The sequence below is a fragment of the Anomalospiza imberbis genome, chromosome 1 (genome assembly GCF_031753505.1).
Source record: "Anomalospiza imberbis isolate Cuckoo-Finch-1a 21T00152 chromosome 1, ASM3175350v1, whole genome shotgun sequence".
Classification (NCBI taxonomy): Eukaryota; Metazoa; Chordata; class Aves; order Passeriformes; family Viduidae; genus Anomalospiza; species Anomalospiza imberbis.
This window is the reverse complement of record NC_089681.1, coordinates 142,921,985-142,941,970: the sequence shown is the minus strand read 5'-3', so window position 1 is coordinate 142,941,970 and position 19,986 is coordinate 142,921,985. Positions and strand designations below refer to the sequence as shown.

Sequence of the window (19,986 nt, the reverse complement as noted above, 5' to 3'; positions counted from 1 at the left end):
AAGTTTTGGAATTCAGAGTACCTATTAAAAAACTAAAAAAAAAAAGTCAAACACTGGATATCATTAAGAGCTGATATCTTAAAAGAACATGAGGCAATGTAGATAGAGAGTAGAACTTCAGATAAGGATATGCAAAGAATACAGAAACAAAGGAAAATATTCCCTAGTAATAAACAAGTAAATAAAAAAGCATTGGTAGTGCAATTATAAAAAACCAGTCTTATGCTAAATATGTAAATAGGCTATAATTACAGATTAATGGTAGAAAATGGCATAATTAGTCTGGATATGCTATATTGTTATTCACAGTTTACATAAGTGGTGTTATTAGAGAATACAGCACCTAAAGAAGAAATCTCATGCTTGAATTGAGACTTGCTGACATTCCAAGTGTGGGAACAACTGATAATGAACTGCAATTTGATTGATACATTTTCAAGAGTGTTTTAAAAAATATATTATGCACCTATATCGCTTCAAGCCTGGTGTTTGTCCAGCCCAGTGGTCCTGTGGAGGAGGTTAATTTTTTTAAACTAAAAGAGTAAGAATGAAGTTCAGAGCTCCCTGTGTCATTATTAACAGGGGAACATATTCATGAACATCCCAAATACAAAGACTTTCAGTAGTTGAGCTATTGCTCAATACAGTGCTGAGAACCATCCAGAGGATGCCTGTTGAGATTGCTCAGGGAGGTCCAAAAGGAAAAGAAGATGCATCTGCAGCTTCTTCCACAGAAGGAAGAAACAAAGACAGTCAGAACAAATTGCAAAAGAGCCAGCACAGACATGGAAAAGACAAAAAACATTAATGCAAAGGTTAAAATCCATGAGGTGCCATCAGCAACCTCAGATATTTGCATTATATTATCACCAATTTCTAAGTTCCCTTTGGAAGAAGATCTGTAAAGTTACCTGGCCACAAAGAATTTGATATAATTGCCACTGCTAGTTGATAGAAACATGACCTTTTCTGCTTTGTACCAAGCATATTAGTTAATGTATTAGTTTATCAAAAGCCCAAGTAAAAGCTCTGGTTGGTCATTCTTTTTAAACAAGAGAATGTGGTGCTATCACAATAACATATAGGTCTTCCAAAAAAGAAAAAATCCAATTATGCAAAATCAAAAAGCTTTACACAATGATGTTGAGGATGCAAATAGAACACTATGTACATTGCAAAAAGCTTTCCTCTGTAATTTTTAATTTATTTCCCAGAATAGATGGAATCTGTTTCACTCCTATAATAATTTTCATAATTCCAATGCATTCTTCATAAATACCAATTTATTGAAAAGATAATTTTTCACATTTATATTATATTGTATCTGACAAGTCAGTGCCATGTCAGATTATGCCTGGTAAGCAGAACAGCCATACAAAGAACCAAACAGGAAAAAAAAAACAGTTTTTTTTTTGGTTCTGTGCTGTGTAACACATGGGTGTTCAAAACAGGATCTGCTGCTCTGTAAAGAAATCTTCTTGCTTTTTCTGAAACTCATTCTTTTCTGAACTTCCATTTATGTCTTTGAAGACCAGAAAATGTCAGTGGTGCTTCAGCACTTAACAAAGGCAGGAATTTTTTGCAACCTTTTCAGCAGGTTTTTGCCCATTGAGCCAAAAAGTTAAGGCAGTGTGACAGCGATACCAGGAAAAGGTAAATATGTCCAGTCCCAGCTGAGTTCCTCTGGTGGAGCTCATCATGGGAGTTATGCTTCAATTCCTGGCTTCAGCAGCCACCTAGCAGAAGAATTTGCTCCATAGACAGATGTCTGGAGCAGGCTGATGCCCAGGAAATTATATGTAAACACACTGCTCTCTGCCAAAGAAGAGTTTGCCTTCATTTATATCAATATTTCAATTTAAAGAAAAACCTACTTTCACCTACATCCCAGTATTTCAGGTTTCTGTATTCCTCCATAATGATGTGATAATCACCTCACAAATATGTGCAAGAACTGCGCCATTCCTTTTAAGTTTATTTCAAAACTGAGCTTATAGAGACTTACTTTCATCTCTTTCCTTTCTTGGAGTAAAAAATTATACTTTTTCTTGAAAAATAGTCCTGACTGAAAAAAATATTTAGCAACCCTTTTGTAATTCACAAGCTATATGTGACAGGTCACATTCATTTCAATTTTCAAGTTAACTGATTGTAAATCATTTCCATTTTTTAAACAAAATGCTCAAAGAGTATAAAATTATTTCTAGCAAAGTTATATTAATCACCTCACACAACTGGTTAAAATTAATTTAAGAGAGACAATTTTTTCTCCCTGTCAAGGGCTTCCTGCATTGCAAAGAAAGTAAACAAGAGGGAAAAATACTATTTTTTTCAAATAGTCTGTAAATATGTTGCCTATTTCCACAGTCCATGAATCTCTCCAGAATTTCTTGCTGACTTATGCTGCATGAATTTAAAAGCACATCCTACTCTTTTTGATTCTTGCAATATTACTTTTGATATCTGAATATCTTAAGCAGGACTTTCTTCATAACAGAGTGAAATAAACTGCTTTCTTTTAAACTATCATTTTGAACAAGATGTTATTGCAAAAATTAAGTGGCAGCAAGCATACTGAGGAATTATTTTTACTGAGGAATGACTCCAGCTCACATAAAAATTAAAAAAGAATATATATATGAATATATATGATCTGTTTTTCAGTCACTCTACACATTTCCTGCAGAAAAGCAAAAATAGAGGTAATTCAGTTACATTTTGAGTAAAACAAAAGCTGAAATACTGATTATTAGTCTAACTTACTTTGTTTCCAAAACATAGCAACTTTTCAAGCTGTGCTAGAAAGAGCGTCCACAGAGCATGGAGCAAACACAAAACCACAACTTCCAGCTCAGGAGAAGCACACAAACCACGGACACGGCGCTGAGAAAGTACGAGTGTGCAAAATAATTCTCTGGGCTTGGAATCTCGTTCCTTTTTTGTCCCTAAACATGCAGTGCCCTCTCTCAGAGGCAGAATCCCAAGTCAGATGGGCATTTGTTGTGACCATGAGCAAGTCTTCTTGTTCTGAAGTTTTTAAGGAAGTGTGTCCTTCAGCCTCCACCTCTGAGCTCCTCCCTCAGGGAATGCCCATTGCTGTGGCAGCTGCACACTCAGAGTTAGTACCACGTTAGCATTCCTAACCCCTGGTACTATTTCTAATCCCATGAAACACACATAAATGCCTCTTGGAGCATGCAAGTTGAAAAATATTACTGTTCTTATTTATTATTGCTTATGGTGGTATTTCAAGTACTATTTATGCTTCATGTTTGAGTTATAATGTCCCATGCTTAGCTCTCCTATCTCATCTTTTCATGGCTCGGATTTACAGGTCAATGATCAATGTGGAACTGTTTCCACAACCTTGGTAAGAATCTTATTTTAGTGAATACTTTGCCCTTACAATATAAATATGACTATTGTAGGGACAAGAAAAAAACCAAAACAAATTTAGTAAATTTAATGCACTTAGGTAAAAAAAAAAAAAAAAGGAAAAAGTATTTTCTGCATTTTAGCTGAAACCAGGAAATACACACATGATTTATCATTCTTATATACTCCCAAAAGTACCTTCTTCCAAGCTGGACAAGAGGATGCACAAAACAATCCGCAGGAATTAGTATCTCCCTTTCCTTCAGGCTTTACTCATTCACCCCTCTACACTGATACTTCCTTCTCTTCCCTTCTCAAATGATTCAGACCCATCTACATGGCATATTTTTGACTGTCCTGTTTATCAGACAATGAAAAATTTTTCAATTCCTCATGAATTATTGTGGATTATGATATAAAGTACCATCAGCTTCAGAAAGTGATTTGTCATGTTTCAGCAACAGTGAGAAGGGTTTTTGCCATATAGACAGTCTCATTTATAAACTGAACCTTCAGAAAATCTTCATGAGGGTTTGAAGGACTCAAGGACAGTGTGAGTGAAAATGGCATGAGCAAGGGTATTTGAATGCTAACAGATCATTTCTTTGTAGGGAACTGTCTAATATTCCAAGACATTCATTTCTTCCATCAATCTACCCAGTCGATAGTGTAGACAAAGATCAACTCAATGTGTAAAGAAGACATAAAATCTGTACCATTATCAAACCTGAATTCAATATTAGTCAAAGTCCTTTATTAAATAGATTATCATCAGGTGTGTCACTCATCTAAGCCTCTGTCTTATTCTTTCCCATTGTAGTAAACATTTCGAGTTGGCAGAGCCACAAATTCTATTTGCTATTCATATCACATTGTCCTTTGTTTTATACATCTCACCACACGTTCTTCCATTTGGGCCATAATTCAAACATAGGCACCACTCACTTACAACAAACCAGTAAGGAAGGATGAAAAAGAATGTACATTTTACAAGGTTTTCTATGGCTTTTTTTAAAAAATCCTATGAAAATAGTTGTCAAAAGACTATTTTCAGGGTTGGGGATGAAAAGGAAGATCTTAGTAATTCTGCAAGAATCCATCAAGAAGGAAATGAAATAGACAAATCATGCCACATTAGAAAATTAAATAAATAAGAACCTAGAAGACAACTCAAGTTAATTACCTCCAGAATATTTCATCCTTAACTGTATATACATCTAATAAAAATAGAAAGGATTCAACATAGGCATTACTAAAATTTTACTAATCAAAAGGCCAACTGTACAGTCTTTCAAGGGAACATTGTCCTGCTGTTTACAGAAAGTAGAGAATAGATGCTGTCCTCTTTCTTTTCCAGGGAAGGTAGGCACCACCAAATTCAGCTAGACAGAAGTCTTTTGGAGATGACAAGAATGGGGTATCACACAAATAAAGGAAATAAGGCCTCTGAAAAAATTAATCCCTTTCTGGTGGTTGCCTGAAATATTTGTGCAGTCTTGACAATGTTTTGTCTATCTTTACTGCAGAAATGGTTATCCCATTTTGCACACCATGTGCAGAAGAACAGCATTAACTGTCAGAGTGACCATCACAGCCAGAAAACATGACCTGAGGGCTGGATGTTTTACATCTGATAGCACCAGTAAGCAGCAGAGTCCTGTCTGAGCAACCTTATGTCAGTAATCCATCAATTTGATAGTATTGATTGTACTGCTTCCAGATTTCTGTCCCCACTAGACAAAATTTGCAAGATACTAAGAGTAAAAAGAAAAAGTGATTTTATCACATCAATGATTTGAGCAAGAGCTTTCCAGCATTCTCTTATGTTTCACAGATATATTAAGGATTCCCTTCATTGGGATACCTAGAGACCACAAAAACAGCTTGCAAAAGTTTTTTATCAGTTCAAATTCACACACTTGTGTATGCACCTCTGAATGTCACTCACAAAAGCACAAGTCCTTTATTTCCATCATGGTTTCAATCTGTGTTTTCCTTGTCATTTTCTTGCTATAAAAACCTATGAGACAAGACCAAATTTCAATGTTCAAGTTTTCTTAAAAGAAGCATACTACAGTTTCCTGCAACAAAATTGTTAAATGCAGGGAGGGTGGAGGTGTGGATAACAAAAGTCCTAGGAAGGGTGGGTTTATTAATCAGAGGAGCACTTAGAAGGGGAGGCCACGTTTCCATTGAACTAACCAAAATCTTATGGGAAGCAGGGAGATGGAGGCAGGTGAGCATCCTTTGAGATGGCCTGGGATATCCCATCCCCCTCTGAATGTTCCCTTCAAAAGGACATCAGTCTCCTGCAGGTCTCTGACCTCAGACATCCTCATAGGAGCAGCTTTACATAGGACACCTGACCTATATTCAGGTGATGTAAATGACTGCTGCCTGTCCATGTGTGCATGATCACTTTAGGTATTTATTTAGGTGACCTAATGAGATTAATGTGTCCTCTCCTCCTTCCTCACTATATTCAAGCAGAGCCCAGACACAACTTTTTTTCACTCACAGTGTTGCCCTGACAACAGAGTATTTTCATAATGTTGCTTGCATTACTTAGCCTTTAGAAAATGACAAGTGAAAGAGCCACAAGTACTATTCACATGTAACTGTTAATCAGGCGGGAGCTACTACAATCAAGTTTTGCTGAGTTTGTCTCGTTTGGATGGGCTGCTGGACAGCAAATAAATCCCTGGAAAATTTTTAAATGCTTTAAATGAGCGTCCCAGCTAGAAGTCCAGTCCCTAAACAGGGTCCCAAACTTCTGAAAAACCAAGTTTTTCTCATAATTAAACTAGCATCATGCTAATACAACATTACTACTTTGTCATCATGATTGTGACTGGAAAATATTTAGGTACAAACACTCACACAGATGATGCAAGTGCAAAGCTAAACATTCCAACAATATTCTTGGAACAATTTGGATTTTAAAAAATATCTTGGTCCAGTGACTGTCTACAGGAGATGTTTATTTCATGTATTAGTATCTGAAAGGTTTGTTCCCCTTACTGGCTTTCACTTTATTCAAGTTTTGATTTGTTAGTTCAAGTTATGCCATTCAAAAGCTAGAAAATCCTTTCTGGCTTTGGAAAGAGCAGAGAGATTAACATTGGAAAGGTGAACAAAAATTAAAAGAAACAGACCAGCTGCAGCTGGTAATGAAATCAGAGCAGTTTTTTATCTGAATTTATTAAAAAGTTCAGAACTGTTCTCAGCTAACTGGAAGTTTTGTGTCTTCTGACCATGCACCCTAAAATATGCTGTGGTGCAGAAGGCAAACTTTTTTTCTTTCCTGCTGATTTATTTATGTGACATCAGCATTCATGGATGCCAACATTTTTTAATACAGTGTCAGTCAGAGACGTGTGCTACACAGGGAGGAAACACCCCTCCTGGAATTGCTTCCCCAGGTCCTCCTGGCAGATTCAGTGAATCCAAGGCTTTTACTTTTATAAAGCCTGCACCAGCAGGGCTGAAATACAAATATGTTCCAAAACTTCTGGAGACATCAGCTCAGAGGGAGCACACATAACTGTAACCCCCAGTGCGTCGAGCCCCACTCCAGAGTTTTGACTGTACCTCTGTGTGAGAGCTGCTCCAGGATGATCCTCAGGTGCTGCAGAACAGGGGCTGAAATGTCATATTTATAGATGTCTATTGCTGGCACTTGCTGACATCTCCCAAATATTCCATCTGCAGGAAAAAGAAAAAAGAAAAGGAAAAATACACATTTTGTTTTCTGAGAGGAAGAACGGCGTGATGAGATGCGCATTTCCAATGTATCCTAATTATACACTGAAGGAACCTTTTAAAAGACACTTTAAAAAGCTATCAAAGGGCCACTGAAGTCATGGGACAGAATATTTTCTATTAAGACAAATAAATACTGGAAAGAATATTATTTGGAGGAATATCCTATTGTATGAGATAGGCATACAGTTTATTTTATGAAGTATTTTCAGACTTCTGCTTCCCAAATCTTTAGATGTAAGACTTCTTTACTGACAATTCAGTGAGAGAAAACCTTAGTGTTCAATGCCTACTATGATGTGGATGAAAAGTGCAGCATCTAGAAATATAAATATTAATTTTCAGAAACTATGTGGATTTGCTGAAATATTTTTAATGTGGGAGCTGTGTGTTAGGCATTGGTAAATGAGAACTGAATCCATAATGGCTAGTAAAGGCTCAATTCAAGAAGTACCCTCTAATGAATGCAATAAAAGAAAGCTCCTCACAGAACAATGAGATATTAATGTGGCCTAATTTATTTAGCTCCATCCCATTTGTCTGAAATGACAGACTCTCCTCATCGATGTCTTTTCAAATCACACCTTCGAATTAATTTAGGTTCTTATTAGTCTTTATTTAGAGAATTGTTCATTTTGAGGCAAGCTTCCTGTGTGTGTGTGGGAGGAACAGGGAGTTCAAACATTCAAATTACCTTTCTCCCTTTCATACAAAAGCCTAATTCAGAGTCTAGGTGCTTCACATACAATCTGACCATCTGCAATTCTGGGTCTCGGAGAAAGAAAGTGGTTTCATTTATTGTTCAAAATAGTTCTCTTCTATATAGTGATCCAAAGGAAGCAATTTAAATGCAACAAGTTTAATTAGCAAAATATTCTACTGCAATCCTAGTTTTAACACACTAATTACTTCTGCTCTGATACTACATCTATGCTCCAAAAGGAGAACTGCATCAGATGAGCAGAAAATAAGGGTAAGCATTAATTTGCAAATGTCCATTACTTTCTGTGCTACTTTACAGAGCTAAAAGACTACAAATGGGAACTACTGGCCCAGCTGTTCACTAAACACAAATAATGGCATAAAAGAAAATAAACCAAACCAGGATGCAAAAAAGGGCATTATTAGCCCTCACTGTTAAACACAAATACCTCATTGAAATTAGCCAACTTTTTCTTTCTTCTCTTTTCCAATCCTCCTGTCACTTACAACTGCCAAATTAAGTTAATTCAAATTAAAACCCTACATCTGAATCTAATTTTGCTATTGGAAACTAGGTTTAATTTGGAAACCACATAGACAGATAGGGTTTGGTTTTCTGACATGTAATGTGAAAAGCAGCCTAACAGCAGATTAAAATATTCATCTCTGTTTAAAAACCTGCTGCAGTTGAAAATAAGCAGAGTATATAAATATCAGTCAACTTGTAAATGGATGGATAACAGGAATAAGGTTTTGATTCAGAAAGGAACAGAAGAACATCTCAGTGTTTAGGAACAAGATTGTTCAAAATGAAACATAACCTGAAACAGCCAGCTCTATTTTGGAATACCACCATTACTGGCTACAAACAATTAGGATAAAATCTATGTTTACATAAACAGCTAATATTCCATGCATTTTTTAGAGATAATGTACCTTAAAAATAATTCTAATCTTATTTAGAGTCCAGAAAAGCATACATATTTAGGAAAAATGAAAGATTTTTGTATTAAGTATAATTTAAGGATATCTCCATGGATGCAAAAGCTAATTCACTCACAAACTCTAAAAGAGACCAAACCACTTTCCTAAACTCAGAGTTTTCAGAAACCTTCAGCCTACTTCCTTTGAATAGAACAAAACCCATTTAAATTCTAAAATTAACAATTAGCACATGAGCCTGAGCTGCATTATACAATCTATCCAAAAACACTGGGACTGCTTAGGGAGAAACTGCAAGTTACTTTGGCTTTTGTACTTGAAATATGGGCATAATAAGCTTTGGAGGGGCTGCAACCACAAATAGTGCTCGGCTCTGCTAAATGCAGCACAAGGAGAGAGGAGCAAGAGCAGAATGCCCCAAGGAGGGGCTGGCAAATACCAGCTCTAAAATACAGAGGATCTTTGTGCCGGGGATTACAGTTGGACTGGAGTCGTGCAAATAACGCATTTCATCGTTCAGCTGCTTTTTCTAAAAAGTAGGAATTTTCACAGATTTTTCTGTTTGCTTGGGGCTTTCATTTTTTGGTTGGAGTTGGTTTGTTTGGTTTTTGGTGTGTTTTGACTTTTGAAATTTTATTTTTTTAATTAATAAGGTTTCTGTGTCAAGATATACCACCTAAAAATTAAATTGAGGTTGGGCATTCAATTTTCAGGGCGTCTTTTAAATAAACTTGCTTTCAATTACACAGATTGCAGGGGAAGAAAAGGCAAGGGAGAGAGCCATTTTACCAAGAAAAGTTGTCAAAAGTGCCCCTCTTTTACTTTCAAGAAATCTAAATGGTAGCTTTGGGGTCGGAAATGGCTTAGGTCCAGCACAGAGCTCATTTTTACTTGAAAAACAGATTAAATTAAATTACATCTAATATTTAAAATGTCCAGCTTGGTCTGCCATGAACTATCCCAGTCACTGTGGGATTTACAGAAAGTACATGGTGCATCTTTCTGGACCCTGCTGTGCAACCAGCTGGCCTCAAACAGTGGGAGAAATGTCCAAAGCTGGGCATAAAGCAAAAAAGAAAGTGGAAAAGCACCCAGATTTTACAGAAGCTGTATCAGGGCAGAGGAAGTTCAAAGAGTGAGTGATGTTTTAATAACACCATGCTCTGTGTGCCTGTAGCTGCTGAGAGTGTGCTCATACTGAACTTCCACTGAAGCTGTGTCAGGACAGGGAACGGAACACACAAAGGACATTGCACTCTACACAAGCCCAGAACGAGGGAAGGGTGACACTGAGCAATAGGGACACGTGTTTGCTATTAAGGTGCTATCATTTGCTGTCAGCAAAAGTAGAAGTTTCCATAATAATATCTTAATAGTTAGACCTGGAAAAATCTGCATTAACAGCATGCTCATGTTGGCTCTTAGAGAGCTGCTAGATTTGTTTTCAAAGAGAATAAACCAGAAGAATAATACACCCATATACCCAATGAAACAGTGAAACACTTCTTTATCCATTTGGGTCTTTTGCCGATAGGCTTAATACTTGAGAAGAAACACAAACATAAAATTTTACAAGCTTTTTTTTAAAATCTTGAATTTTGACAAATAATTACATACTAAAGAGTTAGATGCTAAGATTAAAGGACACAAATTTACTATAACTCAGGTGCCCAATAAGATCTCAAATAGTGTCAGATGTCTTTTATTGAAGATAACTTCCTGGAGCATGGTATACATATTTACTCTGAATATTTATCAACTTCTAGTGAAAAAATTACAACTGATAGATTAAATCATGAGCAAGTAAAAACACAGGTTCTGGAAGGCTGATCATTGAGAGAGGTTTAAAAGGAAATGGAAAACACCCATCATTATTCATTATTATTGCCCATTTGTCATGAATTAGTGCAAATATAGGACTACCATTATCTACTAAGGAAGTACCATGTTACATTCATGACTGACATCCAGGTACTGAATTATGTAAAAAGAGACCACAAAAACCTATAAGTTTTGAAGAGTTGATTGCACCAGTTTGTTCACTTTGTAAAGGAGATGAGAATCAAGTGCTTAAAAGGTACTTAAAAAATCTTTGGAAGCTTGTGCTGAGTGTCAACCTTCACCTTGAAGGCAACACTATTTATTGGGCAGCTGATACATGAAGTTCTATTTAGGCAGTCATTCCTCATAAAAAACAAAAAAAACAAAAAAAAAAAAAAAAACCACAAAAAAAACCCAACCAACCAAAAAAAAAAAAAAGTAAAAAGCTGTCCTTGGCAAGAGAAACATATCCCATCCTGGAACCACTACGTATAACTAATCTGGTGACTGAAACTAAGATGTATCCAAGACATGGCACAGTTTTAAATAATACCAGCAAAAAATTCAAAGGTCTGAAGACTGGTAGAGATACTGGAGTTTGTCTGCAGGCAGCTGAAAGCTTGATATACGCAAATTAAAAGATTGTGCTGTGCAGTAATTAATTATTTAGATCTGCATGCAGTGAAACTTTCACATGGCACTGATAAGTGACCTTTGCAAAGGAGCCTTCAAGCAGATGCTTTGAAGCACCTGGTTCTTCTGCTCTTCAAATTCCTGCAGGAGCCAGAAAGGAGCAGCTCTCCAGACAGTGTCAGTAGCCACACTTCAGCTTCCTTGCACTAATTACCTGACAATTGTTAACAAACTGAAGTAAAGCTCTGAATAAAATTCAAGTTTTGTCCCATACTGCAGTCATTGTGCTTTGTTCCTGTAAGGAAGAAAGTCCACAGACCCAGTGGTGTGTGTCAAATGGCAACTTCTGCCACCTTTGCTTGCATCATTTGTGCCCTTGCAGTTAACGAGAGAACCTACTATAATGTTTTCAATGGGCATCATTCTCCAGCAACTTAACCTTCTGTGAGAAAGGAATCCTTTCTTCTCGCTGAATATGGACATCACTTCACACTCCTTCCCCTAGCTAGTAGTTTAAGGTGCTATAAGGCCCAGGACTAATAAAAAGGTCAGTGTTATAACCCACAGTAAGAGTCTGAATTGCCTGCTGGAGAGATTAAATCCTTTTCCAATGGGAAGCATAATATTTGCATCTCAAAAGTCTCAAGATACTGAACTTCAAGGTCACAGATGTTAAATGTTTAGGAAGTATGAAGGAGATTGTTACAGTATTTTATTCTTCTCTCCCTGCTGTTTCCCATAGTATGGAGTTCATTTTCGAAATCCCTTTTCAAAAATTAAAAAGGAAAAAATTAAATGTTACTGTTCCTTGAAGAGGACATTAAATTGTGTGCCAGGAGGCTTATTTCAAAGATATAGTCCACAATTCTACATTCAACATTTACAAGTAAAGTCTTCAGCAAACAGCATATTTTTAATATTTCATCTATTAATTTTTTTTCATAACTTATATCTCTATTTTTATATTCACTTTGCAAGTAAAGCAGAGATAATACAGACAGAGAAGCAGTGGCTTCTACAGCGTCATTTCTCATACAATGTTTTGGAAACGTGAGTCCAGCGCTTCCAACAGCAAATCCTGCAGTGGCTGAGCAGAAAAGATGCTGTTTGCAATCAGGGAGAGAGCAGCCTTCCCAGGGGCAACCTTCCCCTGCTCAACTTTTAAAACCTTTTTGTCATTTTATTTTGCTTATCTCCCTAGTCCCTGGTTGTTTTCCTCAGTGGCCCTGGGCTGTTCCCGTTTCGGAGCAGTAATAGTGGCATCTAGTGGACAGGGATCAGCCCTGGAGCACACGCTGCTCACCTCCTGAATTCCCTGCCTCCAGATCCTCCTGGCTTCACCCCAGTACAGAACCAAGCACTTCCAGCCACCCTCCACCCACGCTGTCCTTCCCTACCCTAATGGCTGACAGGCAGGTGGAAGACTTTAAGGCAGCTATTTAACATTAAAGGCTACCATATTTGTTTCTAGAAATAAAGCATAATAAAGACAAGTAAGGAATGTGTATTGAAATTGTTTAACAAGAGTACGTGGTGGCATTCTGCTCTTGCTACTGTGTAAGGCACAAAACATGCAATAAAAGTAAACCCTCAACTTCAAGGAAAACACAGCATATTTTTGTAGATTTATTTTGCAAATATAATATAAACACCATAAAATGCAAAAACGATACAGATGGACACTCTAAACATGAATTTTTTTATCCAACAAAAAAATTGCCATGTAGTGGATAACTAAGAGTCTAGTAAATCCTCTCTTCCTCAGCTACTGAATAAACTGCTGCCTGGAAGGCAAAGGTAACTTTAAAAAAATTCTGCTGAAACCCAGATCACCAAACAGTCCTACAAAAGAACTCTAACAAGATTTGATGCCTCTTCTCACCTCTCTGAACCCAGATATTTAAGGAAAAAGGTGGATAGCTGGTCTACTTTGAAAAATTCCCCAAACCTAAAACCCCCAAATATTTCTGCTGATGGAAAGAATGGGGTAGGATGTTAGTGATTATGAAAGTGCTCATATTAAAAGATAAAAGCTAACATTAACAGCAGCATTAGTTAGCTGTTGTGCAAATACTCTGATAGGCCTGGGATTTGCCAAGCTCCAAATCATTCTGAAGCATAAATAGTTCCTCTGAGCATTATGGTCCCCTTGTCTCAAGGAGTAATTCTGACTGCAAGTTCTGGAGGACTCAGTCCACCCTTATTAAAAAAAAATAAATAAAATATATATATATATATATATAATCTTCAACAGAAGAGAAATACAATTTCAGTAACTATTTCTGTGTTAACCTGCTAGTTTAAGTGCTGGATTGTACAGTCCTAAAACATTATGCACACTTAGAGATTTTTTAAGTTACAACAGAAATATGTAAATTTTAGAGAAAGTAACTAAAAATTCCTCAGTACAGCAAAAAGAGGGAAGGAAAGGCCTGTGAAAAACTGAGTTACAGGCTAACAAAGCAAGAGGAGAGCAAGCCTGCCATGAAGAAAGTGCTGCCTGCTTCCAAAAAGCCCCTAAGTTATTCAGCTAAAAGAATGAGAGGTCCAGATTTCAATGCCTACTTTATGTGATTCAGAGCACAGAAATGAAGCTTAACAGGTCATACTTAGGCCTTGCAATTGAAATAATGGCCATGCCTTGGGAGGAGAGGGCAGGAGGGACTTTAAGGAAAGGAAAAAGTAGAGATGAAAAGAAAGCAAGTCTTAACATTTTGCTGCTAGAGCTAATGTTCAAGCTGAATAATGCTTCAATAAGTTGGTACTTCTTAGAGAACCAAACTTGAGCTTTCCACAGCTTAGGTAACTATATGGCAGAAAAGTTATGTTTTGGCTCTGTGATGAGGATAATAAAGGATCAGAAAACGGTGACTGAATCTTCCACATCCAGATAATCACTACAGTCTGTAACCCACGGAACCATCTGCCTCTAATTTTGATCTGAGGCAAATCCAGAAAGCCTTTGAGGAAAAAGCCCAATAACTTCCAATTTTAATGTGTTGAGAGGGCTTTTCTTAGCAAAGATATGCCTTCAGTATTAGCTGTGATGCTTCTAAGAAAAAAGAGCTTGCAATCAAAATCCTCTGTGCAGCAACTCCCTTTCTGGTCGATACTGGTAGTAAAGAGAAAAGGGAGGAAAGATTTAAACATATAAATCCTCCTCCAAGAGGAAAAATACTTTAAATTCAAGTATAAATCAAGTATTAGTAGGCTTACAATAAAGCTATCTTTTCCTTTAACATGTTTAGCCACTGGACTGCAAGATTAACATGTAGGTTTACCATACATTGCTATTTCAATACTGAGAAATCTAAGCCATGTGCCCTCCCCTATTTAGAAAAAGCCTTTTTTCCTAGAAAAAAAGACAGAATTCTGCATCAAATTCTGACCACATCATTATCAGAAAGATATGAATGAACTAGAGAAGTTCAGAGAAAAATGAAAGAAAGGAAGCAGTCACATAGAGCCTTAAGCATTGAACTACCTGATTCTTTACAAGAAACACTAAACGTTTATGCAACCTGGTTGATTAATTATTTATGACATTATTGGGAGAAATTGAATGAAAAGACAAAAAATGAACATTCTGAATCAGAACAAGTTTCAAGCAGGGAGAAACTATTCTGGAGCTGTTCAGCTCCCTCCTGGAAAAGTAATGGAGCTCCTATTGCTTGCACTGTTTAAAATTAAGCCAGAGCAACAAGGAATGGTGAAAACAGAAAAAATCTTTTTTTTTTTTTTTTTTTACACAATATGCATTTATGAACAGAGGTTACTGGAGGGGACTAAGAATTTATTTATGGAATCAATGAGATGCAAATATACTAATGCTTATTTATGTACACTAATTTTCCAAGTATCACTGAGATGTACTTCAGTCACTTCAAGGATCCCCATTGCATTTTCGGTTGGTGCCAAGAACCACTTTGGTGCTGGCAATGTCTTCACTGTGTGATCAGACTGTAGCTGCTCTTGCATCTGTATTCCCAAGGCAAAAATAACTCTGCAAGGAAACATGCTCAGCAAAATGTATTTCTGCATTAATTTTAATTTTGTATTAAAAACAAAGTAGTGAAAGTTTTAACTTGTCCTAAGTGCCAAGAGCTTGTATTTTAAGAGTTAATTATTATGTGTTTGCAGGAGACTCTGTTCTCAAGAAAACATGACTAATGACCATTCCATTCATATCCGCCAGCTGCAGTGTCTAATAGAGCAAACTTGGTTTATTTCTGTCCTTTGCCAAACTAGAAGCTTTCTAGATCTTTGCAGGACAATATTTATTGAGACAGCAGATTGCTTTTGTAAGCTGAGTTACTGAATTTATTCCTAAATGGAACTGACTTCAAACGTGCATGGAATTATAGTAATAAAGATCTCCATCTTTTTCCCTAGCTACAAAATATTTTTAAAATTATGGAAAATTATGTTATGTGAGCCTGAAAACATCAGCAGAAAAATTAAATGTGATCCAGAGGGGAGGGGAAATCCTTATAAACAAGGATAACTTCAGAGCGCTGCACCCTGGGGCCTGATTACAACTGTTTGGAGCTATCTCAGAAATCTCTACACCTTGCTCAGGTCTGAACTACACCTACAGAAGCCACAGAACATCAAGCTTAGGCTTGGGCACTGGAACAGCCAAGCACCTCATTCAAACTTTGACATCAGGATGCCAACAATTTCAACTCAGCAGTTTGAAGAATATGAAAAATCTGACAGTTTTCAAGAATATTGTGTTTTGAAATAGATAAATATGATGCTATATACCTCAGACCACCTATCAGAAGCTGCATCCAGAAAAGTTATTTCTGTTACAACTAATGTGAGGTCCTGACACAGCTTTTCCCCAACTGTGTGACAGACCCAGAGCACTGCCTGCAGCTTTGCTGGTGGCAACAGGTGAAGTGCAGCACATGTTACAGTGCTCCTTGCCTGAGTCAAACCCCAGTGTTCAGCCTGAGACAAATGTGAGGGCAAAACAAAGAAGGTTGGGGGATATATGGAACACAACAGCAATAAGTGGGAACAAGGAGGTGACATCATTCAATGTGCAGCACTGCACAGTACTGGTAGAGTCAGTATGGAAATGCAGAGTTCTGGAGTCCAGATCTGTAGATGAATGATAAATTTTGGAAAGGGCATTGAGAGAGGCAAAGGAGATTATTTATGGGCTGGAAAATGCCCTATGGTGAAATGCCTTTCCAGCACAGAAGTCCCCAGCACAGCAGATGATCTTTTGTCTCTCTAAGTGAGCCCACAGACAGATGGAACGATCCAGGAATGGGGATCAGGAACAGGGCTGGGAGCAGTTTCAGAAACATTTGTTCTCCTCAGTTTTGTGTGCTACTGTTCAAAGTAACTTTTAATACCAGCAATATCTGAAATTATGATAAGAAGGGATCTGAAAAGCAAGACTTCTTTTGCTTTTACAATGTGTACAGTATATTACAATATATGTGATATGTGCAACCCCAAATTGCTTCCTATTTTACTCACAGAATACATACAACTCACATAAAATGCCTAACATTTGTGCATACTTATAAGTTGTAATGGGCTTTTTAAAATACTGTATACAATTAAAACCCATTTTTTACCTGGACTTTGGGGGCTGGATTTAAGCTGCTCACATCCTTAGAATATCCTGTAACTGGAGTGGTTAAGTACAGAAATTGTACACTCAGCATATATACTTAAAAGTAGATAGAATAAATAAAAATAATTTTGAACAAAATATTCATGGTACAAAAGGATGAAAAAAAACTTTCATCAAAGATACAAAATAAAAAACTTGAAAGCCAGGACTTTAGAATCAGCAAAATAACCCACTGAAATGATATTTTACTAGTGAGTATCAAACTGTATCTTTCTAAATGTCTTCCTGATATTATATTGATTCCTGATACTATATGAGGTGCCAGATTCTTGACTGGCATAACAAAACCACACAGAAAATATTAACACTGTTTGTTGTTGCTTCCTCTATTCCAGCAGAATGTTCTTCCAGCAGAAGCCATCACTGGTTTTTAGGATGTTTTGATAGATCTAAGAGAAAGGGGTTGCAATCCCACCTGAAGGAAAATGCCTCTACCCAAAATTTACTATTCTGAAGCTTGTGTTGCATTTACAACAATCACACACATTTAAACAATACTGCTGAACTTACAACATTTATTAGATGGATAACTATTCACCCAGATCTCTGCGCACAAATGATTTTTCTTAAGCATGTCAACTCCAGAGTTTCATTCTTTTGCCAGTGCTTTGCCATTCCCCAGTTACCCAACAACCAGCCCAGCCTGTGCTCCTGTTCTGGCCAACAGAAAGGTTTGCAAAGGGCCAGCGGATCCAGGGTGGTGGTGTGGGCATCACCAGAAACCTCCCCAAGGTCAGAAACACAAACAGAATTGCAGACTCACTGACGAAAGCAAAGGGATAAGCCAATATTTTTTTAAATGGGAAAGGAAACAGAAATGCAAATCTTGCGGAAGGAAAAAGTCACCAGCTTCTATCCCTAGTCATATTTCAGCACTGATTTTCCAGTCAGCAACAATGCTTCTGTCATTAAATGTAATGTGGTTATACTGAAAGCAGAAAAATTCCAAGCCATGTACAGACAGAACAGATTTAGATGTATCCAGATGTTTTTGTTTAATATACAATAGCATTCCCTCTAAAGACATCAACCAAAATAGTAATTTTTTATTTTTTAATCCAACTTCTGCATGCCTAGTAGCTGCAGTAATTTTACTTTGTAGCTCATGTATTCTTTCAATGTCACTGAGAACAGCAGCAAGAGAAAACTGTTACTAATAATTGCTACTACCTTCAGTGCTTATGAACGTTCAGTGCACCAACAGGACATCCCATTTCTTTCACATCTGGAGCACCACCCTTTCAAATAAAAATGTTCATCCCTAAGCCAAGGAACTACCGTCCGTAAAACAACCTGCAAAATTTTAATAAATTCAAGATTTTAACGTCAGCACCCGAAGTGTTTTGCACAAATTTCATTTGCCGCAAAGTTCATATTCTGCCCAAACCACTGACTGCTGTCATATTTGGTGCAACTTGTTATGGGTGGAAAGATAAGCAGCAGGGCAGCAAAAAGAGGAGGTTTATCTCTGGCAGCTAATCTCCTCAATCAACAGCACTCAGCTCTGCTTAACAGCCGTTGCCAAGGAACGGGGACCAGCTTTTCTTATCGGCTTCATAATGTTTCATTGACTATTCAGACTAGAATAGAAAGCTGTGACACTCAGGGTTATAAGCAGCACAAAATGAAAATGGCATATTATGTGGTATGAAGAAGAGAAGTCTTTTAGCCCTCACCTTATCTGGACAGCGACTGTTATTTGGAAAAAAAAATCATCTATCATTTTCTGCTCTGCTTATTTTAATATCACAGAACAAACAGAAAAAATATACCTACATAAATAAGATTACTTTTTTAACATTGTTGGCAGGTCCTCAGCAATTCACTGACATCACTGATACATCTTATACAGTAAGACAGGGGTTGTGTAGATCCCCTATTACATTACTGAAAAGCTAGTGTTGGCTGCTTATTCTAAAGCTATTGCAGCAACTTCAGTGCTTTGAGGGACTTCTTCTCATAGGAGCAGGGATGTTCCTCAAACCTTGACAACCATGACCACAATAAGAAAATCCATGCAAAACCAACAACATTTCTTTTAGAGTATCACTGCTCTTCTCTCCTCTCTTCATTTCTGCACAGATTTTGATTTGCAGGCTTAATATTGATACTCTTCATGTACTTGAGCAGGAATAAAAAGGCATCTTATTCTGATTATGAATTTTTAGTATAATAACCTTTCCTGAGTATCTTGTTAGTAAAATTTAAATCTGGGGCCATCCAGATTCATGATGAATTGCAACTGTCTTTGTATTTGCATCTTATAATCAGCAAATACAGAATTACATCATTATCCACCACTGGTAAAAGTGGTAAATAAGTAAAAGAAGATACTTAGACACATTGACTGCATCAGAATGAATCACCTAATGAAGTACATCCAAAATTAGAAAATAAATGTGTTTACCTTTTTTCTATCTCAATGAATGACTAACCATCCTCAAGGCTACATATCCAGTAGGCTATGACAGATATTTATAGATGTCCAGAAACTGAAAGAAATTTCCTGTAACACATTTTACAGTCATGCAATTCTCTACTTTTCACACAAAGTTTAGGTATGGACTTAAGACAAATATTCATAAGCATTTGAGGCTGCAAGTACCTCTGAAGGATATCAAGTTACCCAGTCTCTTTCTGTACAGCTCCAATGCACCCAGTTACTATTCAAGATATGCCTACATCTCCATTTATTGCAAGCCTCCCAGGGGCTACTGGGAACATTTTTATGTTTAAACATAACTACTTGCTTAAGCAGTTATCTTTACTGAAGACTCAAACCAGCACAGCTCTCTTGCTTTTTCACAGTTTTAGGAAAAAATGCAAAAAAAAATACAAGCATTTGCAAAATGCTTCTAGGATCATACCACACCCTTCAGGAAATGTTCAAGCTCTGCTGTAACACAGAGCCTGTGGAATGAAGATGTACTGAGGTAGAAACACTTTTTTTGGCACTGAAGCCTCCTCTGCAGATGTGATTTCAAAGTACTGCCCGTGCCTGGGTTGAAGTGTTTTGTGTGGTTATGGTACAGTGGGATGGGACTCTGGGCTGGGATAGATTACTTCATTTCACAAAAGCATATTTGTTGTCCTTT

General features: G+C 37.1%; 1 protein-coding gene across 2 annotated transcripts in view; it reads right to left on the bottom strand.

Annotated features, from left to right (window-relative positions):
• Positions 1–19,986, bottom strand: part of PTPRN2 (protein tyrosine phosphatase receptor type N2) — a 633,132-nt gene that overhangs the window by 464,671 nt on the left and 148,475 nt on the right. For both annotated transcript variants that reach the window (XM_068174516.1, XM_068174508.1), the window contains exon 3: positions 6,967–7,080. In XM_068174516.1, the coding sequence (XP_068030617.1) occupies positions 6,967–7,080 (114 nt within the window). The remainder of the gene's footprint in view (positions 1–6,966; positions 7,081–19,986) is intronic.